At 41.9% G+C, this 27,013-nt stretch overlaps 1 protein-coding gene across 4 annotated transcripts in view; it reads left to right on the top strand.

Moving 5' to 3' along the window:
* The window catches only part of sphkap (SPHK1 interactor, AKAP domain containing), a 228,576-nt gene extending 211,004 nt beyond the window's left edge, over positions 1-17,572 (top strand). For 2 of the 4 annotated variants that reach the window (XM_067995137.1, XM_067995138.1), the window contains 6 exons: positions 158-229; positions 435-596; positions 4,296-4,382; positions 12,009-12,061; positions 12,157-12,341; positions 15,771-17,572. In XM_067995137.1, coding sequence (XP_067851238.1) covers positions 158-229; positions 435-596; positions 4,296-4,382; positions 12,009-12,061; positions 12,157-12,341; positions 15,771-15,917 — 706 coding nt within the window. In that variant the 3' untranslated portion in view covers positions 15,918-17,572. The remainder of the gene's footprint in view (positions 1-157; positions 230-434; positions 597-4,295; positions 4,383-12,008; positions 12,062-12,156; positions 12,342-15,770) is intronic. The other 2 variants (XM_067995139.1, XM_067995140.1) reach the window with 2 other exon arrangements.
* The last annotated feature ends 9,441 nt before the right edge of the window (positions 17,573-27,013 follow it).

The raw sequence follows: 27,013 nt of genomic DNA, 5'->3' as shown, positions 1-27,013 counted from the left end.
AACCATTGTGGATAGTGCATGAATTCCAATACATGCTCTCTGTGGGCAAGGTTCTCACCAAAGTTGGAAAATTGCCTCTGTAATGTACAAAATCGCAGTGAGCTCATAAAGACTCTGCTCATGAGGTGAATTTAGAGACCTCCATGATTTTTCGCAGGTGGGTTCCTGTTCTTTGCCAAAGCTACATGAAGGAGAAAGCGAGCAAGCCTCGTGCCAGACAAAAGAAAAGGTAATTTACTTCATAGGACTTGAACACCTTCTGGCAGGTGTTACATGCGTATCATTGGCAAGGCCTGGGAAAATGTCACTTACCCATTCTCCTAGTTCATGATTGGTTTATGAGAGGGGTAGCAAGCTAGAGGAAGATTTTTTTTAATAATTGTTCAGCAGCACATCAGTTAACTAATTTCCTCTCTCTGCTTTTTCCCAATAAGCTTTATGAAGAATCCAGTGCCAGTGGCAGTAGAGAAGGCCACAGCCGATGAGGTTCCATGCAGTTTGAGCACCAGTGATGACAGCATGGGGAGCTGGTCACAGCTCATTAATGAAGAGGACCATGCGGAAGACAGCAGTAGCTATCTTCATCTTAGTGAAAGGTCATTAAAGAATGTCACCGTTGATTCAGTGAAAAACAAAAGGCAGTGTGATTGCTATTTAACTTTATGGCCTGACCACAGTAGAATTATAATAAAATGTTATGGATATAATCAGCCTTCCAACTGATTAAAATTAAATTATCTTGTGTACCTTAAGCCATCAATCACAAAAATGACTTGTTACAACAATAGTAAAATGGGTGGTGTAACACAAGAACAACTAGCAGAAATTTGATGTCCCAGGGTTGAATAGTATCACTATGAAGATTGGTGCCAGTACAATGATTGATAGCAATCAGAAGTAAATAGTCTACATAGTGATGTCCCACCGTAGTCTAAACTGTTATCTTCATTTTTAAAACATTAGATTACCCACAGGCATGTGGTCTTTTTTGTTCTTTGATGAAAATATTCATGTGAAGGATGAAAACCAACAGAAGCAACAGACCAGTTTCTTCAATTGGAATCATTTATAAAATTAATCTGCAAGCCTCTTGTAAACTTATTTCTCCAAAACAACACTATGTGATGCCACCAGGACACATTGGACAATCTGTCTTAGAGCTTCTAGCTTTACCAACAAGGAGGCTAGTATGTAGTAACTGTTACAACCTGTTGAAATTACATTTATTGAATCAAATACATATATCGAGTAAAAAGCACATACAAAGGCACCTTGAGTGCTCACTGCCTGTAGTGATTATGTGAACTTAATGCTTAAACTGTTCAGTTCAAATCAATTGTATGTATCAATTTTGTGTAGGAATTCCCATTGTTTCTCACTTTCTGATTCGTTTCCCACCTCATTGCTGCTCCTCGCCCAAAATTAGAATTCTGAGCAGAGTGCTGCTTAGCTGTTCAAACTGCCTGCCAGTGCTGAGCAGCACCGAACTCAGGGTGATACTTTTGGGCTAACAGCAACAAATGGAATAACACAAAAGTACCAACATTTATTTTATGGCGCTATCATTCTGAGCAGTATATCGGGGTGGAGTAACTGAGTAGTACGTGGGAGGGAGAGTGGAGCAGCACATGGACAAGAATGACTGAGCAGTACATGAAGGATAAGAGATTGTGCATGGCATGGGGGAGGATAGGGTGAGCAGCTGCTTAGTCTACTATTTACTGGATAGCTGTGCAGTCCACCACACCACATATTAGAGTATCACAGCATAGCTAGCTTTTTTATTGCTGATCAGTCAGTTATAATGATCATTTGGGTTACTGGGCAAATCAATTCCTTTATGCCACTAAGCAGGTTTCAATCCATTTTTTTTGTGATAAACCCTATTTGCTAGTTCCACCCCTTGAGATCAATGTACTCCTTCTAAGTGAATACTTGTTTGTGTTTGTGTACCATTCATTTTACCAGCGATGGCACTGAAAGTGTTCAGACACACACTACTTGCGAATTAGACATGATAGATGGTGATAGTCACTAACTAATAGCTCAACCTGCTATATTGCTGAAGGATAGAATGGCTTCTGTTGTCACTTTTTTTTGTGAGATTAAACTAAATACGACCATAAAAAACAAGTCTATAAATTGGAACAATAGCTTTATTTTTGTGATGCCACCCAATCGTGTAGCATGAGCTGTGTCTCAATTTTTTAAGTAACAAAGCAGAAATTATAGACTCAAACAGTCGGTATTAACCTTCCCATGTCTGTGCACAAAGACAATAATTGCAACAGCAAACTAAATAACTTTCAGAACAAGCTGTGTTAGGAATGGAGGAAACTGCATTTGTCTAGCATCTTGGTAGTACTTGAACAAGTAGTGTGTACCTTTCATATACATACAGATGTTGGGGTCAATTTTGGGCAGCTGACTGGCGGAGCACGCCAGCAGGCAATCCGCTCCGGGGCAAAGAGGCCGGAGGTATTTTCAGGCCCAGGCCTCATTTAAACGAAAAGAATGAGCTGCGAGTGCCAAATGGGCGCCCTGGTGCAGCTCGGCGGATTCTGACTGGCCCAATATTGGGCAGCCCAAAGACCGCTGGGACTGCACCAAGGCTACATCCAGGGTCGGGGCGGGGGGGGAGATGTCGTAATCGTGGAGGGGGTGGAGCCCCGGGTGGCAGCGACCCAGTTTAATTTGATGAGGTCCGGAGGAGCACTCCTGCTGTTCCTGGTCCCACAAAAATAATTCAAAACTTACCTTTTCAGCTCCTCTTTGGCTCTATTGCCAGTGAAGCTGGTCGGTGAGTGTATGAAGCACACTCCAACTAGTTAAGGTGTCAGCTGTGGCTCAGTGGGTCGCACTCTTGCCTCTAAGTCAGGAGGTTGTGGGTTCAAGTCCCACTCCAGAGACTTGAGTAGATATTCTAGGCTGACACTTCAGTATAGTACTGAGGGCATGCTGCACTACTGGGGGGTGCCGTCTTTTGGATGAGACGTTAAACCGAGGCCCCAACTGCCCTTTCAGGTGGATGTAAAAGATCCCATGGTACTATTTGCAGAAAAGTAGGGGAGTTCTCCTAGTGTTCTGGCCAACATTTATCCCTCAACCAACATTACTAAAACAGATTATCTGGTCATTATCACATTGCTGTTTGTGGGACATTGCTATGCGCAAATTGGCCGCCGCATTTCCTACATTACAACAGTGACTACACTTCAAAAGTACTTCATTGGCTGTGAAGCACTTTGGGATGTCCTGAGGTCGTGAAAGGTGCTATATAAATGCATGTTCTTTCTATCCTAAAATGACAATCGGGGTCCTATGTACGTCAAAGGGCACCAATTTGCATATTAAAAGGGCTCACCGCCTGAAACCGGCAGGCACTTCAGCCATCCAGTGGTAGTGCTATGTGAAAGTGGCAACAGGCCAATCATCAGCGTTAACAGCGGTAGTAAGTCTGTCGACCCAATTTTGAATCCGTTACCGCTTTGTTAACGGCGATTTTGGAAAGTTAAAATCGACCCTGTTGTTCGTAGACCAGCGTTACCTTATGGCCTGTATGTGTTGTAAGTGCCATTACCCATTAGAGGTGGATTTGGAACTATGTGGTACAGGTGGAAACTCATGATTGTTTACCAAAACATATTACACTGAAGGTAAAAATAGTCAATTTGCAAATCTTTGCCTCGGCCTATTTAATCATTGAGTTAGCAAATCAATTTACACAGAAGTAGAAAAGACTGAAAGCAGTTTATACACTAACGTGATTAGAATTCAAAATATTCTGCTTTTGCTAGATTAAATTTGACTGTGTTTAGGGAGCTCAGCATTACAAAGTTGATGAATGAAGAATGTCTTATGTTTGGGTCAGCATTTTATTTTCTGTTAATGGGAGTTGGTTTGGTGCATTAAAATTCTATATAATTGCATAATTAAGAAGTGGTTTAATCTAGTGGGATGCTATACAATAAAAGTAAATTGAATTTTGATCCATTATAACTCTATAAACTAAGAATGACTGAGAATTGGTTCAATCCATTGGGGTTCACTACATTAGGAGTAATTGTATATTGATCAAATGGAATGCCATTAATGAAAGTAGATGGAAAGGAGGTTGATTCAATGTGGTTCAATACAATGATAGGAAGCAAGTTGATCCGTTGGGATTATATAAAAAGGAATGAATGAGACGCAGTTTTGACCATTGGGAAGAACAATTCTTCTCACTAACTATCCATTCTTTTTAATTATGGAAAAATGTTCCTGTTTAATTTTGAATTATTTGTTTTCATTAGCAATGGGAACAGCAGCGCTTCAAGTAGTCTTGGCCTAGTCGATCTGGATGCCTATCAGGAAAACCTCTCAACCCGCACTTTGCCCAGGTTTGATACCATAAATCATCTTCAAAAGTTAGAGGGAGGAGAATGATTCGTTAGCATTTCAGGACCTGATTGTTGATGAAAATGTTTGTTTTTCTCACGACTAATAGATATTGGGGAACCTTATTACTTTTAAAAGAAAAAACTTCATATTTTTATGTTGCTATCCACTGCTCTTCCCCCTGGATTTTTTGCCTGTTATAATTGACAGCAATATTTGTGAAGAGCAGAGGTTAGTGCTGAGCATGCTTAAACTGACCTCAGCTGTGAAAACTTGAATATTTGCATAATGGATGTTGCTTGTTTATTTTCTACTTACACGAGCACATTATTCATTAGCCAATAATGAAACACCATGGATGAATAAAGAAATAAAGGCAAAATTGAAACTAAAAAAAGGCATACTCTAAGTACATAGATAATAAAGGAGAGGATAACAAAAGGGAATCAAAGAGATTAGGAAGGATGTCAAAAAAAGTTAGGAAAGCAAAGGGGAACTACAAAATTAAATTATCACAGAATATAAAAAGAAATAGTAAAGTATTCTACAGACACATAAATAACAAAAGGAAAATCAGGATAGGGATAGGGCCACTAAGGGATGCACAAGATAAACTCACGGGTGACGACAGTGAAATGGCAGAAATATTGAATAGTTATTTTGCCTCAGTATTTATCAGGGAGACTAACAAGGTGGGCATGACATTAGAAGAAGAGATCAAAAAAGGTATAAAGACATTTAAGATAGAAAGGGTGGAGATAATTGATAAATTAATCAAACTTAGGATAAAACCCCTGGTCCGGGTGGATTGCATCCGCGCATATTAAAAGAAGTTAGGGAAGAACTAGTAGACGCACTATTACATACAAATAAAAATTAATTAGAAAAGGGACTGGCAGACAGCTAATGTGATTCCTATATTTAAAAAGGAGCTAGAACAAGTCCAGGGAACTATATGTTAAAACTGGATAGCCATGTGGTGAAGGAAAGAATACTAGAGCCTGGTCTTTAGTTGCTTCCAAGCCTTTATTCACAGAGATTCCTCTTGCACACACCACACCCTAACTAAGCTCTCCTATAAAAAAGATCCAAGAGAGTCCCCAATTGATACCCACCACCTGAATACAATTCCAATTGATACAAATCATACAACTAACACCATAGACCAGTTAGCTTAATATCGGTGGTAGGAAAGATAATGGAATCTTTACTCAAAGATGTAATAGAAAAACATCTAGAAAACAAAAATATAATAAAGAATAGTCAACACAGATTTCAGAAGGGAAAGTCATGCTTGACCAACTTTATTTCATTTTTTGAAGAAGTAACAGAAAGGGTAGACAAGTGTAATGTAGTAGGTGTAATATATTTGGATTTTCAAAAGGCCTTCGATAAGGCATTGTAGACTTATGACTAAAGGTAGCAGAATGGATAGCAAGCTGGCTACAAAACTGAAAACAGAGAGTAGAGGGTTAAGGGCAGCTACTCAGACTGGCAAAAGGTGGAAAGTGGTGTTCTGCAGGGATCGGTGCTGGGACCACTGTTGCTCACAATTTACATAAACTATTTGGATTCGGGAATCGGAAGTACAATTTCAAAGTTTGTGGACGACACAAAATTGGTAGTTAATACAAAGGAAGAATGCATTAAAATGCAAGAAGACATTAATAAACCTGCACTATGGGTGTGTAATTGGCAAATGAATTTCAATATAGATAAGTGTGAGGTGGTGCATTTTGGTAGGAAGAATAAGGAAGTCACATATTGCTTGGATAATAAGAGTCTAAATGGGGCAGAGGAGCAAAGGGATCTCGAGATACAGATACACAAATCACTAAAAGTAGCGACGCAGATTAATAAGGCCATAAAAAAGGCAAACCAAGCACCGGGGTTCATTTCTAGAGGGATAGAATTGAAAAGCAGAGAAGTTATGTTAAACTTGTATAGAACCTTGGTTAGAACACACTTGGAACACTGTGCACAGTCCTCGGGGGTGACTTTAAACCCCAAAGACGGGTGGGTTGGGAGTGGGTGGGAGTTGAAAATAGTTGTTTTTTGGGTCGCGAGCACAACCCAGCTTTATTTCCGGGTTTAACGTCAGCGCGTAAAAGTACAGGCTTCTCACTGGGAATGCAAAGTCTGAACATTTTGCGGTTGCGACCCAAAAAAACAACTATTTTCAACTTCCACCCACCCCCAACCCACCCATTCTTGGGGTTTAAAATCACCCCTCTGGTCTCCACATTTTGACAAAAAGCATATAGAGGCCTGGAAAAGGTGCAAAGAAGATTCACAAGGCTGATAACAGAACTGAGAGGATATACTTATCAGGAAAGGCTGAACAGGCTGGGGCTCTTTTCTCCAGAAAAGAAAAGGCTGAGGGGTGACCTGATGGAGGTCTTTAAGATAATGTTAGGGTTTGATAGGGTAGAAGTAGAGAAAATGTTTCTACTTATGAGGGAGTCCAAAACTAGAGGTCATCAACATAAGATAGTCACTAATAAATCCAATAGGGAAGAAACGTCTTTACACAAAGAGTGGTAAGAATATGGAACGTGCTACCACAAGGAGTAGTTAAGGCAAATAGCATAGATGTATTTAAGGGGAAGCTAGATAAGCCCACGAAGGAGAAAGGAATAGAAGGGTATACTGAAAGGGGTAGATGAAGTAGGGAGGGAGGAGGCTCGTGTAGAGCATAAATTCCACCATAGACCAGTTGGGCCGAATGGCCTGTTTCTGTGCTGTAGACTCAACGTAACTCAATGTAACTCAATGTATGACTGTATGTTAATTATTTTGATAGACCGTGTCTACAGCCAGATTCTGCATCTGGCATCATACCACTAAATTAAATGATTATTTCATTTGTAGGCTATTCTGTTGATATGTCACTGTATAAGAGATTGGTAGTGTAGAGCTCCCCTGCTGTGTCGGAATGTTAACAACTTCATCCTCTATTGCTTCAGAAAATTAGCCAAGTAAGCCGTAATCTGTTAGCAAGAATTGATAACTGTACCACACTGTTAACGATGTAGTAGTATATTTTTGCCTTAATTTGCTTAATTTGTATGTCAGATTGGTTCAGCCAGTAACCTTGTTTGTGTGTCAGGAAGTTATGAGTTTGAGCTCATTAAGCTGACATTCTAGTACAGTACTGAGGGAGTGATGAGCCATTAAAACTAGACCCCATCTCCCTGCTTTGGTGGTTTAGGACACTGAAAACCCCATGCCATTATTCAAAGATGAGTTTTTCCCTGGCAAACATTATTTCCTCATTCAATACCATTAAAAACAGATTAACTGGTTGTTCATCTCACAGCTGTTTTTGAGATCTTGGTACAGCGTGGCTGATGTATTTGCCTACATAACAATACTGACCACACTTTAGAGAAATCGATTGCATGAAACGCTTTGAGACATTTTACTGTAATAAGGTGCTGCATAAATGGAAAAATTATCTGGGGAAGCACTGGTCTCAATTTTTGTGAAGAACAAATATCACAAAATATTATTAAGACCAATATAAAATAAAAGGGATGATGTAATACATACGGAATATTAGATACAAGTCAATCAATGGTAAGCAGCGCTTTATCAGAAAGAAACCAATGAATGACCTCAGGACCTACCAAAAAGTGAGTGACATCAGGACTAAAGCTTGCAGTTTGCAGAAGAATGAAGATATGGGAAAATAACAGTAACTTTCTACTCAGCAGAAAAGTGCATGTAGTACTTCAACCCCTGCTATATGTCACAGCCAATTTTATTATTATTTCATTATGCCATTTTCAGCACACTCAGTACATGTTTACAATCTGATGCATTGGAAGCAAAGAAGAATATGAATGTTCTAAATTTTTGTAAGACTATTGCTGGAATATGGGATTAGAGTAGACAGGGCTTGATGGCCGGCGTGGACACGATGGGTCGAAGGGCCTCTATCCATGCTGTATAACTCTATGACTATTCAGCATACATTTATGCAAATACTGACACTGGGGTTGATTTTCAACTTGCCGTCCAGGTGTAAAACTGTTACTGAATTAGTAATCCAGAGGCCTGGACTAATAATCCCGAGAACGTGAGTTCAAATCCCCATGGCAGTTCGAGAATTTGATTTCAGTTTTTAAAAATCTGGTATCAGTAAAAGTGACCATGAAGCTGTTGGATTGTCGTAAAAACCCAACTGGTTCACTAATGTCCCTTAGGTAGGGAAACCAGCTGTCCTTATTCGGTCTAGTCCATATATGACTCCAGTCCCACACCAACGTGATTGACTCTTAACTGCCCTCTGAAGTGGCCTAGCAAACTATTCAGTTGTATCAAACCACTATTCAAGAAGAAGGCCCACCACCACCTTCACAAGGTAACTGGTGATGGGGAATAAATGCCACCTTGCCAGCTACACCCACATCCTGAGAATGAATAGAAAGAAAATTTACACCCAAGCGCCAAATTGAAAATCTACCCAAGTGAGTTTGAGATTATAATTTATTCACAGAGTTCTGCTGTGATCTATAAATTAATCAATCTACACTCTCGTAGTCCGGGAAATTCCTCAGAACTGCTCCCATTTTGCCAGCGTTACTTTGCTGGAAGTGTGTTGAAAACCCTGTTTACGCGCGTGAACAGGGTTTCTGCCACACTTCTGGGGAAGTAACGGCGGTGGAGCAGGAGCAGCTCTGAGGAAGTTTTCGGCCATAATTTCTGATAGCATCAAAATTGCTTTAATAATTGCTTGAATGGTGTAATTTACTGCACATAATCCAAATATGGTACAAGATATATTCTCCTGTGTACATATAATTGAAGCTTTGCATGTATTAGATTGTCTTTATTTTGTAATGATACATACTTGGTACAGGTTAGATTGCAATATTTAAATTAGAATTGCAACTACTGTTATTCTTCAATTCTCAATCATTCACAGACTACTTCAGTTATACCTGGTTATTTATGGAACAAGGGACACAAGGGGCTCGATATTAGCAGGCGGCGGGTTCTCAGCGGGGGGGTCGACTGGGCACGTGGGTAACGCGCCTGGTGAAATCAGTGTGCTCCGCATGGAATCGCAGGCTAATTGGAGCCATTTACCTGTGCTTCCAGGTTTCCCGCTGGTAAGCTGCGCAGCGGGCGGACTGCGCATGCGCAGCAGGGTCTGTCAGCTGGAGGAGCCCTATTTAAAGGGGCAGTCCTCCACTAACTGATGCTGCAGAAAATAAGAAAAATTACAGCATGGAGCAGCCCAGGGGGAAGGCTGCTCCCAGGTTTAATGATGCCTCACTCCAGGTATCATTGGCTGCGGTGAGGAGGAGGGGGAGGGCAGAGATCTTCCCCCCGGCGGGCGGGAGGAAGCGGCCTGCCTCTGCCACCAAGAAGGCCTGGCTTGAGGTGGCAGAGGAGGTCACCTGCACCACCAACATATCGCGCACCTGCATACAGTGCAGGAGGCGCTTCAATAACCTAAGTAGGTCAGCCGAAGTGAGTACACTTACTCATTCCCCTACACTCCGTCTGCCACATCACCGCCCCCACCCCACATCTCCTTCTGCACTGCCAACACCACTCTATCACATCATCCCTCACACCCACTCAAAGCTCATCCTCATCTTACCTGCACTTACTCACCTCGCCAGTACTCATCCCAACACTACCGCTCAACTCAATCCTCATACAATCTCATGGCTCTATCTCATACTCACCCTCTCATGCATCTCTTTCACGGTCAGCCTCACTCAACCTGCCACTACCTGTGCTGCAGCCACAGGGCACACATCACATATGTGCAGTAGGAAGCATAAGGCAAACGTGTCGTGAGCATGAAGGGGATGCACAAGGGTGTTTGAGGGTTTGTCATGGTGTTTACCTATATTTAATTTCTGATCAACTCACATTACATATTATATTGTCACCACTACTGCCACGTCTTTGAAAATCTTGTCTGGTTTGAGCAATAATGCCATTTCCTGAGGATCACTATGAAGACCCACAGTGATGCCACCCATTGTGTCACTGCAGAGTGGGTGTAGGTGTATTTGCAGGGCTCTTTTGTGCCGACGACTGAGAGACGTCAGCGCTGTCCCCGGTGGCACCCTGGAAGGACGCGGAGAAGTTGTTGAGGGCAGTGGTGACTTTGACAGCGACCGGTAAGAAGATGGTGCTTGGGCCAGCCGGGAGCAGCTCGGCATGAAGGAGGCTGCAGATGTCCACGACCACATGTCGAGTGACTCTGAGCCTCCATGTGCACTGCTGCTCAGAGAGGTCCAGGAAGCTGAGCCTTGGTCTGTAGACCCTGTGGCGAGGGTAGTGCCCTCTGTGACGCATCTCTCTCTGCGGTTGCCCTCCCTCCTGCTGTGCAGGTGGATGTGTCACAGCACTGTGTTGTGGGGCTCCACGTGTCAGAGGTGAACGGCGTGCCCGGCGAGGCTGGTGATGCTGTTCACCCTCCGAGGAGGTCATGACTGCAGCTACGGCGGCCCCCATCCGGAATATGTACATCTGAGGGGGTCCGCAAGGTAGGTAAATGTGTCTGAACACCGGGGTAAGTGTGCAAGTTGGTGAATTTTATTGTTAGGAGGAGGGTGGTGGAGGTCAAACTTTGTTCAGAGTGACAGAGTGGCCTCCTGCAATGAGTGAGGGTCCCCCCCAACCTGTCAAATGGACCTTTGCAGCTGCCACAGGCTGATGGCTGAAACACGTCCCATTTGAACAGGGAGTGCTCCCCCCAGTACGGGAAACAGTCTCAGTTCATTTAAAAATCCCATCCCTCCTAAAATATCAGGTCAATCAGGTCTGTAAACAACCTGAAGTACCTGTTTAAGTACTTTAAGTGGCACCCTGCCGGCTTTAATTGCCGGCGGGAGTCCCACATGCGGGGGCTGCGCGCGCATGAAAGCGCGTCACTGGGGAACCCGGAAGTGGGCGGGTTGGAGCTGGGCTCCAGACCCGCCCCAGGAATCCCGGATTTTCGCAGCCCCCCCGCCATGAACGCACCCAATCGCGGGTGCGAAAATCGAGCCCAAGTAGCCTCTGAAATATATCTGAACATTTTATAGGGCAGTTTTGTTATACATTTTGCATTGTTATAAAATGGTCTACAGCCCCATTGCATGCCCCGTACTTAACTTCTATCAACAATATAATAATAGTTACATTCATATAGCACCTCAATGTGTTGAAACATTTCAATGAATTTCTTTTGCAGTGCAGTGACTGTTAATATGTAGACAAACACAACAACCATTCTGCAGCAGCAACATCCCACAAACAACAATTAAATGACCAATTTTTTGAGGTATTGGCAGAGGGAGGACTATCGGCTGGGATACTAAGATAACTCTCTCCCATTCCTTGAATAGTGCCATAGATACTTAATGTCCAACAGGCAGGCAGAACATTGGATTAAACCAAATGACAATACCTCCAACAATGTAGCACTTCTTCAGAAGTGCATTAGAGTGTCAGCCTAGATAGTGTACTACAAGTCCTAGTGTGGGTAAGTGTAATGAATATTCTGGCCAAGTAAAAAGTAAAATTAAGCAACTACAGAAAAAGAGGCCATGCCTCTATCACTTTAAATGTTAATTAGGAGTGTGTTCTAAATAATCATATTGCATTTTTTCCATTAGTGAAATCATAAGCGAAAAGGAGACAGTGAAAGATAACCAGAAGAGTTTGGATGGTAAGATAAGAATATGTGTGTTGGATAATAGAACAATAACTTTCTGACTGTCAACTATTTAATGGTGTCTGTAAATACAATGAATCTTTTTTCAGAAAGTACATCTCAGTCGTCAAGGGGAGCAGTCAGCTGCCACAGGGACTTTCTTGTGCTGAATTTTGACCTGAGCCCTGAATACGTTGACTCTGAATTGAGAGCAATTTTGCAATGGATAGCAGCCTCCGAACTTGGTTTTCCAGTGATTTACTTCAAAAAATCCCAGGAAAAGAGGATTCAAAAGGTAGCTTTCATTTCATTACAACCATTTTTTACTTTACTTTTTGTTATTACTGCCTGCCCCTTACAATGCATCCTGTACCATGTATCATTTCTGGGGCAGGTGACTGACTCCCAAACATCTGGCAGTAGTGCTTTGCATCTAGATATCAATAGGTACTTGACAGCAGTATGGATTGGCTTTGACCTCTGATTTTTCTTTCCCTCCCAGCAGAATAGACTGGAAATAGACAAATGTAGTTCCATATTCAAGATAATTGACAGAACCACATCTGGCAACTGCAGCCTAAGCTCAATAATCAAAAAAATAAGTAAATCAATGATTAGACTCAAAATGAAGAGTACCTATATTAAAATAATAGTAAATGACAGCCAATAGAGTTTTTTGAGGAAGTGAAATCACAAATTGATGGGCAAAATCATATAACAGCTTTCATTATATATGATATAATAACTGTGATTTTGCACTGCCAGCTGCCTGTTGTAGTGGTATAAATTGGGGTCTGGTAGCAAAACTCTGTCCACATTGCAATGCAGCATAGTTTTTTTGGGGAGGTGGGATACAAGTGGCATAGGAAATGGTCGACTCAAATAGCGGGTGCTTTCTTTAAATATTCATTTGGGGACAGGGCTTTCCTACACACCATTTCCCGACTTTTGAGCGTGCAAGAAATTGGGAATCTTCAACTTATTGCCTGGGTGTAAAACTGGCGTGACAGATCAGTCGTCTGGTATAGAAACTGCGATTTTCATTTCCACCATGGAGTGGCACAGAGATCCTGCATCATCTCTACTTCAGCAGCCATTAAACAGGGGGGCTGCTCTGTCACTTGCCTGTGGACTCATGCTTGAACCTTGGGTTTCCTATCCATTTTTGCCTATCGCTTCTTACTTCCTTTCTTCTTCAGCCTTTACATAGACTGGTAAAGGGTGATACGTCTTCGCAGCCTTTCCAAAGGCTTTCAGAATTTCTCACTATTGTGACTCTCCCCTTTAATCGCACCCTTCCCTTTAATATTCACATATATAAAATTTTTGCTCCCTCCACTGTTATGATCATCCAAATCTGCACCTGAAAGCCATGCAAATGAGCTAACCTGAGCAAAGAGGGCGTAAATGGCACAACTCCACCTGAGTCTATTTAAAACCTGCCAGTAGCCAAGGACAGAACATTGGACATATGAATCCGTCTGTGATCCTGTGGAAGGTCTCCATCAGCATATGGAATCTTTCCCCATGTGTCTATCATTCATATACAGGGCCATGAAATTGAAGCCCAGACCTTATAACAGTTGCAGTTAATGAAATATATTGAGGAAATGTTGGTGAAATCTTTAAGAAGCTCTAGCAGCTGATACGGTATTTCTTGTAGTTCACATTATCTGTATTATCTAGATTATCTATAGAGATGGAAGGAACATTTTGCTAAGTTTGCACAGCTGGCAGGGAGCTTTGTTTGCCAATGATTCGTATCAAGAAATTGGTGCACTGCTCTGAAAATCAGCCCTGCAATTATTGGACAGAAAGGCAGTTGTGACCTCCCACCCACAATTCTCATACAGCGCATTCCTGAATTGTAATTTATCACAGAATCAGTGTAATTTACATTGCTGGAAAAATGACTACTACCGTGCTGCTAAGGATCAAAAGGTACATTAAAGAAATCTTCCATGAAGAACAAGTTGTATATTGAAGTGGAAGCCACCACAGATCAAATCAACTGTAGGTTATTTTCATTTTAAAAGAGCTTTCAACAGTGAAAAAATCCCTGGTCTTTGACGTGATATTGGAAGAGCCCTGAAATAGAATAGTCCACATGCTGGAAAGCTTTTTACTGTGTTGATATCTCTTCAGTGTCATCCTGAAAATTATCATGGTCCGAGAAGACCGAGAAGTAGGAGCCATGGTATCAAGTACTGTAACTAAGAAAGAAACAATTTGCTTTTATATAGAGTCTTTTACATCCTCGGGATGTTCTAAAACACTTCAGTGAATTACTTTTATTATGTAGGCAAATGTGACAGCCACTTTGTACACAGTAAGATCCCACAGAGAATGAGATGAATGATTGATTAATTCGGGTTTTGGTTGAGGAAGGTAGGCTCAGACATTAGGAGAACTCCCTATTCTTCTTCAACAAGTGCTATGGGATCTTTTACATCCACCTGAATAGGTAGATTGGGCCTGACCTTAACATCTCATCCAAAAGGCAGGGCCTTCGACAATGCAGCAGTCCTTCACTACGGCACTGAAGTGCCAACCTAGATTATGCACTCAAGTCCTCGAGTGGATCTTGAAGCTACAACTTTCTGACTCAGAGACAAGATTGCCATCAACTGAGCCAATCTGACAATAAGAATGCCAAATACAATTACATTCCTCTATATTTGTTTCATTGCAGGGCTGTCACAGTACTGAAGCATGCCGAGAAGGTTTCTGTGCAACACAAAGCAAAATCACCTAGTTCATCCCATTTGTCTAACTTATTCCTTTGATGCATTGTTTCAACTGAACTTCATGAATTCTGGCTGGCACTAGGTTTTAATGGTTTTGTTTTTACATGTATTTGCTTTTTCTGCTCCATCATATTTTCTTATGCCTTCACAAGCTGAGAGAGAAATTGTGCACAAGAACCGTGCGGTGAGATTTACCTTCAAATTTTTCTTCTCTCCTTGGGTGAGGTGCCTTGCCTTTGCTCTACACTTCTCCCTTATCACCATAGAGAAGGAGTCATCAGATCTAAGGTTACACCAAGTCACTTTTGTGTACCATGTATTGGTTCACAGAGCAACATTGACATAGGCCTGCATGTGCGTTTTGTTGGGGAATGCAGTAATGTTTGGAGGTCTTCAAAATCAGTTTTCGGTTTCAGTTTCTGGTAGGGTTTCAGTGAAAGTTTCACTGAATCAGCACAAAAGATCGAGAAAATCTAGGCATAGCGTAAAAATGGGTGTACGTGACTTACAACCGAATTTCCTTGATTTTTTTAATGATGGAAACTGGCATAACTTTACACTTGCACATGTACGTTCCAAGAAAATTCCAGGCCATTATCTCATTGCTGTTTGTGGGACCTTGCTATGTGCAAATTGGCTATTGTGTTTGCCTACATTTCTACAGTAACTACACTTGAAATCAAAAAGTAATTAATTGGCTGTGAAGCATTTTGGGACACTGTGAGGTCATGAAAGGTGCTGTATAAATGCAAGTTCTTTCTTTGGTGGTAAAGCATGCAAATAAGCAGATGAAAAAAATTAAAGCTACTGGGAGTGTTGAAAGAAGAAATAAAACGATCACATCTAAAAGACTAATGTTAAGAAATTGCTGGTAAAATTATATAAAAATGTTATACAGTTTTCTTTTTCTTTGTAGTAAGATGTGACAAGGCAAATCACTCTGTTGTGTGATAACTGATTTCTTTGTTTGGATTCAGTTTTTAGATGTTGTCCACTCTGCGCACCAGAAAGCCTGGACACTAAAAGATCTGTTTCTCGCAATCCTCCAGTACTGTAAATTACAAGAGGAAGGAGGAAGGCTTCCAACAAGCAGTCTGTTTGACTGGCTTCTTGAATTTGGCTAATGATTCATTTGTAATTTTGACTATGTAGGTAAAAAGGTATAATAGTCAATTTGTGACCTTTTGACATTTAGAGTTGGTTCGTTTGACTATTTTAAAGCCAGCTTGTGTTCTTCTTGAAGTGACTAATCATACATCATGTACACATGGGGCAAACCAAGTGGTACTGTGCACAACACATGAAAGCTAGCAATTGTACGTATGTCAAACAGGAGCAATTTGCTATTTATATCCAAGACAAACGGTGTTTCTGCTGTGTGCTATTTGCAGAGTTGACGTAGCTATCTATAGTACTATGTGGATAAATATGCTCTTTCATCACCAAAGCAGCTGTTTTTATAGTGGCCATACAATGTACTCATTTTGCAGTGTACATGTATAAGAGCTCACACAGATGTAAACAAGCCACACAGCTGAACAAGTTGTTACCTTTTACCTGATGTGCACTGTACATGTGAAGAAGCTGACACAAGCCATATAGTATCAGACATCAGCAAACTGTCAGCTTTTACCAAGTGTGTACTGTACATGTATATTTGCGTGGCATGTATTTAGAGCAGATTTGGATAGCGTTTGAAAAAAATATTTTTGCAATCATCCTATTAAAATTGTATAATGTATGTACAGTGAGCATGTATGTCTATACAACCAATCTTTAAGTTAGTGTACAGATTTAGGCAACCATAGCTGTAACAATGATTTTAATGTACTGATGCTGCTTATTCTGTTGAAATAGTCACACAATTTTAGGTCAAACATTAGAATGTAACACCGAAAATGCTGCCTATCCAAACCAAAACCTTTGCCAAAATGCTGCCAATCACAGTTATAACTCTATTATGAGTTCCAGCCAGCTCGCGTTGCAGGGACCGTATTGCCTGGCAACACAAACAAATAAATGTGAATCATTCCAGTTGGAAACTGCACACTGTGGTTAATACATCAGTATTCTAGAGGTCTAGCCTTATTTTTGAAAAAAGGTTTAGTCACATGTTTAAAATGATCCAATACGACATTTGAAAGGAAACACCAGGTTTTGTCAACGACAGGGTTGGGAGGTAAATAGAAGAATTTGCCATGTGCAATTTCCATTGGCCCGATTATTTGTTTATTTTCAAAACAATACTGTTCCTTTAAAATATCAATTTTTAAAAAGCACAAATCCAGGAGATCAGAAGGAAGTTTGGGACAAGCCATGACTAAGGCTAAAAACTATTTAATTAAAAACAAATACTCGGGGTCAAAAAGAATTTGGATTTTGTACGAGATATATGGATTCATTTGTAATACTTCATACTCCATTTACTTCACTAGATTTAATCGTTAAATTTTTCTTACAATTTATTTACAGTACCATATTAAAACAGTGAAATAGAATAGAAAATGTGCATTTCAAAATCCCACTAAAGTCTTGTCTAGGATTTAGTGCTGTACCATGTAAAATAGTGTGACAATACTTTCTGGATTACTGTGAGAACTTCGCATGACACATCCATACTCTTCCTGTTATTCCATGAAACTGGACTCATCGTAGATGTAACTTATAATAAATATTGATTAAAAGTGTCTGGACTGGTTTTGTTCCTTTGAATTCTAGGACCCTTCCTCTCCATGTTCCCCTATCTTCATGTTGAGAACACTTGATTTCTTGTTAACTTTATTAGGGGAAGGCAGACCTTTACTAACTAGTGTTTTGAATGGTCTGCTTCACTGAATAAAATGATTATTTTACCTTTATATTAAAATTCTAGTATCTGTCATGTACATTGAGTTTAGCATCAACATCGTGACCATCAAGCTGTCAGTCAGTTTTCTTCCTCATTTAGTTAGGTGTTTAAATCTCTGTGACCGAAATTCTGTGGCACTTCCGCCTGGTCTCTGCCATTTTTTTTTAGGAGTTACTGATTTGATTTATAAGGAACTTCCATCCACTTACAAGGCAAGTCAACGACTGGGGTGGGGCTAAAGGCAGGAAATCCCTCGGCTGGGAGTTCCCGGCCTGTTCCATAATAATCACCTGATAAATTTCCAGCAGAAGTGACACTTGCACCTGTCTGCCTCATGCTAATGAGGTGCCCTTCTACTGAACTTGTAAACTCAGGCAGAATCAGTGCTGGATTCTTTACCCCTTAGTGGCCCTGGTCTTTCTTCGACTGTCCTTCTGGTTGTGTGTGTGTGTGTGTGTGTGTGTGTGTATATAAAAGAAAAAAGTGAATTAGTATGTGTGATAGAGAAGAAAAGTTAGAATAATAATATAAAGATTGCAGATAATTTTTCGTGCACTTCACTAGTACCAGTATCCATGGCAAGTGGGCAATGAAAAGTTTTTCATGGAGCCTAGCATAGAAAAGTATGGGGACCCTGATATTAACTAAGAGGCTCAAATCACTCTTCTTTTGCTTGCTGACCCAGATCAGACACGCTTCAGTAAAGGAAAACACATGAAGTGACTGCTTAACATTATCTTCTGTGTGTAGACCCTCCTGCATGATGCAGAAAAGCATTGCCAACAGTAAAGTATAGTGACAGCTTCTTTGCAAATGACAAAGTAAATGTACCTCCCTCTAAAGTTCCTTCCTGACACAAGTATGACTCATTTGCCCATCGTAAAATTCACACAAGAAAAAAAAACTATATGCAATTTGAATTGCTGAAAATTTAATGTGCAACACCAAAAATGTTAAAGTCTAGTTGTTGACTACATGGTGTATCCTGCATGTGTGAGGGACCAATAAAATTTATCTTCAACATGAGCATATTACCCGGTCTCCTTAACTTGTGGAACATGACAAACAAAGAAATGCAACAGCAGTGGGAGACATTTAAAACGGTGATCAATAGAATCCAGGAGAAATATATCCCACTAAAAAGCAAGAACAAACGAGCCAGTAATGATACACCATGGATGAATAAAGAAATAAGGGCAAAATTGAAATTAAAGAAAAAGGCATACTCTGAGTATATAGACAACAAAGGAGAAGATGACAAAAGGGAATATGAAAAGGTTAGGAAAGAAGTCAAGAACACAATTAGAAAAGCAAAGAGAAACTACAAAATTAAATCATCAAGGGATATAAAAAGAAATAGTAAAGTATTCTACAGACACATAGGGCCCGATATTAGGAGGGTGGCGGGTTGGCAGCGGGGGGGTCGACTGGGCACATGGGTAACGCGCCCAGTGAAATCAGGGTGCTCTGCACGCAACCGCAGCTTGATTGAAGGTACTTACCTTTGCTTCCGGGTTTCGCGCTGGAAAGCTGCGCAGTGGGCGGACTGCGCATGAGCAGCATAGGCTGTCAGCTGGAAGAGCCCTATTTAAAGGGGCAGTCCTCCAATGACTGATGCTGCAGAAAATAGGCAAAATTACAGCATGGAGCAGCCCAGGGGGAAGGCTGCTCCCAGGTTTAATGATGCCTCACTCCAGGTATTATTGGATGGGGTGAGGAGGAGGGGGAGGACAGAGATCTTCTCCCCGGCGGGCGGGAGGAAGTGGCCTGCCTCTGCCACCAAGAAGGCCTGGCTCGAGGTGGCAGAGGAGGTCACCTGCATCACCAACATATCGCCCACCTGCATACAGTGCAGGAGGCGCTTCAATCACCTAAGTAGGTCAGCTGAAGTGAGTACACTTACTCATTCCCCTACACTCTGTCTGCCACATCACCGCCCCCACCCCACATCTCCTTCTGCACTGTCAAAAATACTCTATCACATCACCCCTCACACCCACTCAAAGCTCATCCTCATCTTACCTGCACTTACTTACCTCGCCAGTACTCATCCCAACACTACCGCTCAACCCAATCCTCATACAATCTCATGGCTCTATCTCATACTCACCCTCTCATGCATCTCTTTCACGGTCAGCCTCACCCAACCTGCCACTACCTGTGCTGCAGCCACAGGGCATGCATCACATATGTGCAGTAGGAAGCATAAGGCAAACGTGTCATGAGCATGAAGGGGATGCACAAGGGTGTTTGAGGGTTTGTCATGGTTTTTACTTATATTTAATTTCTGATCAACTCACATTACATATTATATTGTCACCACTACTGCCACGTCTTTGCGAATCTTGTCTGGTTTGAGCAATAATGCCCTTTCCTGAGGATCACAATGAAGACCCACAACTGATGCCACCCATTGTGTCACTGCAGAGTGGGTGTAGGTGTATTTGCAGGGCTCTTTTGTGCAGACGACAGAGATGTCGGCGATGTCCCCGGTGGCACCCTGGAAGGATGCGAAGGAGAAGTTGTTGAGGGCAGTGGTGACTTTGACAGCGACCGGTAAGAAGATGGTGCTCGGGCCAGCCGGGAGCAGCTCGGCATGAAGGAGGCTGCAGATGTCCACGACTACGTCGAGTGACTCTGAACCTCCATGTGCACTGCTGCTCAGAGAGGTCCAGGAAGCTGAGCCTCGGTCTGTCGACCCTGTGGCAAGGGTAGTGCCTTCTGCGACGCATCACTTTCTGCGGTTGCCCTCCCTCCTACTGTGCAGGTGGATGTGTCACAGCACTGTGTTGTGGAGCTCCACGTGTCAGAGGTGGACGGCGCAGCCGGCGAGGCTGGTGATGCTGTTTGTCCTCCGAGGAGGTCATGACTGCAGCTATGGCGGCCCCCATCCGGAAGATGTACATTTGAGGGGGTCCGCAAGGTAGGTACATGTGTCTGGACACCGGGGTAAGTGTGCAAGTTGGTGAATTTTATTGTTAGGAGGAGGGTGGTGGAGGCCAAACTTTGCCCAAAGTGACAGAGTGGCCTCCTGCAATGAGTGAGGGTCTCCCCACCCCCCACCTGTCAAATGGACCTTTGCAGCTGCCACAGACTGATGGCTGCAACACATCCATTTCAACTGGTAGTGTTTCCCCCAGTACGGGAAATAGTTCCAGTTGACTTGAAAATCCCACCCCTCTTAAAATATCAGGTCAATCAGGTCTGTAAACGACCTGAAGTACCTAGTTAATTACTTCAACTGGCATCCCGCAGGCTTTAATTGCTGGACTCCGGACCTGCCCCGGGAATCCCCGATTTTCGGAGCCCCCCCGCCACGAACACACCTGCTCGGGGGTGCGAAAATCGAGCCCATAAATAACAAAAGAAAAATCAGGATAGGGATAGGGCCATTAAGGGATACATACAATAAACTCACAGGTAATGACAGCAAAATGGCAGAAATATTAAATAATTACTTTGCTTCAGTCAGTAGTCGTGGTCCATATTGGTACCAACGACATAGGTAAAAAAAGGGATGAGGTCCTGCAAGGTGAATTTAAGGAGTTAGGAGATAAATTAAAAAGCAGGACTTCAAAGGTAGTGATCTCAGGATTACTACCGGTGCCACGTGCCAGTGAGTATAGGAACAAGAGAATAGACAGGATGAATGCGTGGCTGCAGGGATGGTGTAGGAGGGAGGGATTTAGATTCCTGGGACATTGGGACCGGCTCTGGGGAAGGTGGGACCTGTACAAGCGTGACGGGTTACACCCGAGCAGGACCGGGACCAATGTCCTCGCGGGGGTATTTGCTAGTGCTGTTGGGGAAGGTTTAAACTAGAGTGGCAGGGGGATGGGAACCTGAGCAGGGAGTCAGAAGAGAATAAAGTTGAGAGCAGCAAGAGAGGGGAAGACCCAGGGGAAATCTACAATACAAATAGTACAAACAGTTGTTCAAGAACAAGTGAAAGGGAAAAGCGTAGAGCAGCGGAAAGAAAGTGTACTTTAGGCACGACAGATAAAATAAAATACTAGAAGGCGTAAGGCGATTAACCCAGCATCAAAGCTGTGGCAGGGGGTTGGGAACCTGAGCAGGGAGACAGAGGAAAGCGTGTCAGGAAGGGACAGAAGGTATGGAGTAAAAGGTAAAGTGTTAAAAAAGGAAAAAGCAGGAACTAAGTGTCACAAAACATATTTGAAAGTTCTTTATATGAATGCACGTAGCATTCGCAACAAAATGGATGAGTTAACGGCACAAATAACTACGTATGGGTATGATCTTGTGGCCATTACAGAAACATGGCTGCAGGGTGACAACGACTGGGAATTAAATATGCCATGGTATTTAACAATCAGGAAGGACAGGCAGGAAGGAAGGGGAGGTGGGGTGGCTATGTTAATAAAGGAAGGAATCACTGTAATACAGAGAAATGATATTGGGACAAAGTATCAGGACAATGAAACAGTTTGGGTAGAGATAAGGAATAATAACGGGAAAAAAACACTAGTGGGCGTAGTATATAGGCCTCCTAATAGTTGCAACTCTGCTGGAAGAAGTATTAATCAAGAAATAGTCGGGGCATGTAATAAGGGAACAGCTATAATTATGGGGGATTTTAACTATCATATTAACTGGACAAATCAAATTGGGCAGGGCAGCCTTGAGGAAGAGTTTATTGAGTGTATTAGGGATGGATTTCTTGAGCAGTATGTAATTGATCCTACAAGGGGGCAGGCAACCTTGGACCTGGTCCTGTGTAATAAGCCAGGATTAATTAATAATGTCCTAGTTAAGGATCCCCTTGGAATGAGTGACCATAACATGGTTACATTCCATATCCAATTAGAGGGTGAGAAGGTTGGTTCTCAAACAAGCGTACTGAGCTTGAATAAAGGAGACTATGATGGTATGAGAGCTGAATTGATTAAAGTGGACTGGGAAAATAGATTAAAGGGTAAGACATGAGCAGTGGTGTTCATTTAAGGAGTTATTTTACAACTTTCAAAAAATATATATTCCACCGAGGGAAAAAAAGGGTGTAAAAGAAATGACAGCCATCCGTGGCTAAGTAAAGAAATTAAGGATAGTATCCGACTAAAAACAAGGACATATAAGGTAGCCAAACTTAGTGGGAGGATAGAAGATTGGGAAGTCTTCAAAAGACAGCAAAAAGTAACTAAAGGATTGATTAAGAAAGGGAAGATAGATTATGAAAATAAATTAGCAAAAAATATAAAAACAGATAGCAAGAGTTTCTATAGTTATATAAAAAGAAAAAGGGTGGCTAAGGCAAACGTAGGTCCCTTAGAGGATGAGACCGGGAAATTAATGGTGGGAAACATGGAGATGGCAAAAATGCTGAACAAATATTTTGTTTCAGTCTTTACGGTAGAGGACACTAAGAATATCCCAACACTGGACAAACAGGGGGCTCTAGAGGGGGAGGAGCTAAATATGATTAAAATCACTAAGGAATTGGTACTCAGTAAATTAATGGGACTCAAGGCGGATAAATCCCCTGGACCTGATGGCTCACATCCTAGGGTCTTGAGGGAAGTGGCAGTAGGGATTGTGGATGCTTTGGTAATAATTTTCCAAAATTCTCTGGACTCGGCAAAGGTCCCGGCAGATTGGAAAACTGCTAATGTAACACCCTTATTTAGAAAGGGTAGTAGGCAGAAGGCTGGAAATTATAGACCAGTTAGCCTAACATCTGTGGTGGGTAAAATTTTGGAGTCTATTATTAAGGAGACAGTAGCAGAACATTTGGATAAACATAATTTAATAGGACAAAGTCAGCATGGCTTTATGAAGGGGAAGTCATGTCTGACAAATTTGCTTGAGTTCTTTGAGGACATAACGTACAGGGTGGATAAAGGGGAACCAGTGGACGTAGTGTATTTAGACTTCCAGAAGGCATTCGACAAGATGCCACATAAAAGATTATTGCTCAAGATAAAGAATCACTGGATTGGGGGTAATATTCTGGCATGGGTGGAGGATTGGTTATCTAACAGGAAGCAGAGAGTTGGGATAAATGGTTCATTCTCGGACTGGCAACCAGTAGCCAGTGGTGTTCCGCAGGGGTCGGTGCTGGGTCCCCAACTCTTTACAATCTATATTAACGATTTGGAGGAGGGGACCGAATGTAACATATCAAAGTTTGCAGATGATACAAAGATGGGAGGGAAAGTAGAGAGTGAGGAGGACATAAAAAACCTACAAGGGGATATAGACAGGCTGGGTGAGTGGGCGGAGATATGGCAGATGCAATACAATATTGGAAAATGTGAGGTTATGCACTTTGGCAGGAAAAATCAGAGAGCAAGTTATTATCTTAATGGCGAGAAACTGGAAAGTACTGCAGTACAAAGGGATCTGGGGGTCCTAGTGCAAGAAAATCAAAAAGTTAGTATGCAGGTGCAGCAGGTGATCAAGAAGGCCAACGGAATGTTGGCTTTTATTGCTAGGGGGATAGAATATAAAAACAGGGAGGTATTGCTGCAGTTATATAAGGTATTGGTGAGACCGTACCTGGAATACTGCATACAGTTTTGGTGTCCATACTTAAGAAAAGACATACTTGCTCTCGAAGCAGTACAAAGAAGGTTCACTCGGTTAATCCCGGGGATGAGGGGGTGGACATATGAGGAGAGGTGGAGTAGATTGGGACTCTACTCATTGGAGTTCAGAAGAATGAGAGGCGATCTTATTGAAACATATAAGATTGTGAAGGGGCTTGATCGGGTGGATGCAGTAAGGATGTTCCCAAGGATGGGTGAAACTAGAACGAGGGGGCATAATCTTAGAATAAGGGGCTGCTCTTTCAAAACTGAGATGAGGAGAAACTTCTTCACTCAGAGGGTAGTAGGAATTTGCTGCCCCAGGAAGCTGTGGAAGCTACATCATTAAATAAATTTAAAACAGAAATAGACAGTTTCCTAGAAGTAAAGGGAATTAGGGGTTACGGGGAGCGGGCAGGAAATTGGACATGAATTTAAATTTGAGGTTAGGATCAGATCAGCTATGATCTTATTAAATGGTGGAGCAGGCTCGAGGGGCCGATTGGCCTACTCCTGCTCCTATTTCTTATGTTCTTATGTTCTTATCCCTATATCCCTTGATTCCCTTAGTGTCCAAATATCCATCGATCTCAGTCTTGAATATATTCAACAACTGAGTATTCACAGCTCTCTGGGATAGACAATTCCAAAGATTCATAACCCTCGGAGTAAAGAAATTTTTCCTGATCTCGGTCCTAAATGGCCAACCCCTTATCTTGAGACTATGACTCCTTGTTCTAGACACTCCACCCAGAGGAAACAGCCTCTCAGCATCTGCCCTGTCAACCCTCTAAGAATTTTCTACGTTTCAATGAGATCACCTCTCATTCTTCTGAACTCCAGAGAATATAGGTCCATTCTACTCAATCTTTCCTCATAGGACAACCCTCTCATCCCAGGAATCAATCTAGTGAACCTTCATTTCTCCACCTCTAAGGCAAGTATATCCTTCCTTAGGTAAGGAGAACAAAACTGAACATGGTACTCCAGGTGTGGTCTCACCAGAACCATAATTGCAGCAAGACTTCCTTACTCTTATACTCCAACCACCTTGCAATAAAAACTAACATACCACTTGCCTTCCTAATTGCTTGCTGTGCATGCCTGTTAACTTTCTGAATCGTGTACAAGGACACCCAAATCCCTCTGAATACCAACATTTCTTAGTCTCTGACCTTTTAAAAAAATATTCTGCTTTTCTATTCTTCCTACCAAAGTGGATAATTTCACATTTCCCCATATTATACTTCATCTGCCACCTTCTCGCCCACTCACTTAACCTGTTTATATCCCATTGTAGCCTCTTTGCTTCCTCACAGTTTAACGTTGGTGGTAGGAAATATAATGGAATCCTTACTCAAAGGTGTAATAGAAAAAAATCTAGAAACCGAAAATATAATAAAGAATAATCAGCTTGACCAACCTTATTGAATTCTTTGAAGAAGTAACAGAAAGGGTAGACAAGGGTAATGCAGCAGATGTAACATATTTGGATGTTCAAAAAGCCTTTGATAAGGTACCACATAGTAGACATATGACTAAGGTCAGAGCATGTGGAGTCAGGGGACAAGTAGCAGAATGGATAGCAAGCTGACTACAAAACAGAAAACAGAGAGTAGGGGTTAAAGGTAGTTACTCAGATTGGCAAAAGGTGGGAAGTAATATTCCACAAGGATCGGTGCTGGGACCACTGTTGTTCACTATTTACATAAACGATTTGGAGTCGGGAATAGGAAGTAAAACTTCAAAATTTGCAGACAACCCAAAATTGGGGGCTATAGTTAATAACGAGGAGGACTGCAACAAAATACAAGACAACATTAATTATCTTGCAGAATGGGCAGGTAATTGGCAAATGAATTTCAATATAGGTAAGTGTGAGGTATTACATTTTGGTAGAAAGAATAAGGGGGCCACATACTGCTTAGATAATACGAGTCTAAATGGGGTAGAGGAGCAGAGGGATCTGGGGGTACAAATACACAAACCACTCAAGTTAATAAGGCCATAAAAAAGCAAACCAAGCACTGGTGTTCATTTCCAGAGGGATAGAATTGAAAAGCAGAGAATTTATGTTAAACTTGTATAGAACCTTGGTTAGACCACACTTGGAGTACTGTGAATAGCTCTGATCTCCATATTATAAAAAAGATATTGAGGCACTGGAGAAGGTACAAAAATGATTTACTAGGATGATACCAGAACTAAAAGGTTATACCTTTCAGGAAAGATTGAGCAGGCTGGGGCTCTTTTCTCTAGAAAAGAGAAGGCTGAGGGGTGACCTGATAGAGGTCTTTAAGATTATGAAAGGGCTTGATGGGGTAGACATAGAGAAGATGTTTCCACTTGTTGGGGAGACCAGAACTAGGGGCCATAAATATAGGATAGTCACTAATAAATCCAACAGGGAATTCAGGAGAAATGTCTTTACCCAGAGATTGGTTAGAATGTGGAACTCGCTAGCACAAACAGAAGTTGAGGCAACTAGCATAGATGTATTTAAGGGGAAGCTAGATAAACAGATGAGGGAGAAAGGGATGGAAGGATATGCTGATAGGATTAGATGAAGTAGGAAGGGAAGTGGCTCGTGTGGAGCATAAACAGCGGCATGGACCTGTTGTGCCAAATGGCCTGTTTCTGTGCTGTACATTCTATGTAATTCTATTTAACATCAGAGGGCTGATATTACAAATGCACACTCCCAACAGGGACCCTCGGTGGGTGGTCATGCATATTGGGAAATCGCAAATGAGTTCCTTGTGATTTTCCACTCCTTAATTTTAATGCATAGAAAATCATGGGGAAAAGCCTGCGAATTCTTAATTTG

The sequence above is a fragment of the Heptranchias perlo genome, chromosome 13, assembly GCF_035084215.1.
Source record: "Heptranchias perlo isolate sHepPer1 chromosome 13, sHepPer1.hap1, whole genome shotgun sequence".
NCBI classification, from domain to species: Eukaryota; Metazoa; Chordata; class Chondrichthyes; order Hexanchiformes; family Hexanchidae; genus Heptranchias; species Heptranchias perlo.
The sequence above is the reverse complement of the archived record's forward strand: the minus strand, read 5'-3'. Positions and strand labels throughout refer to the sequence as shown.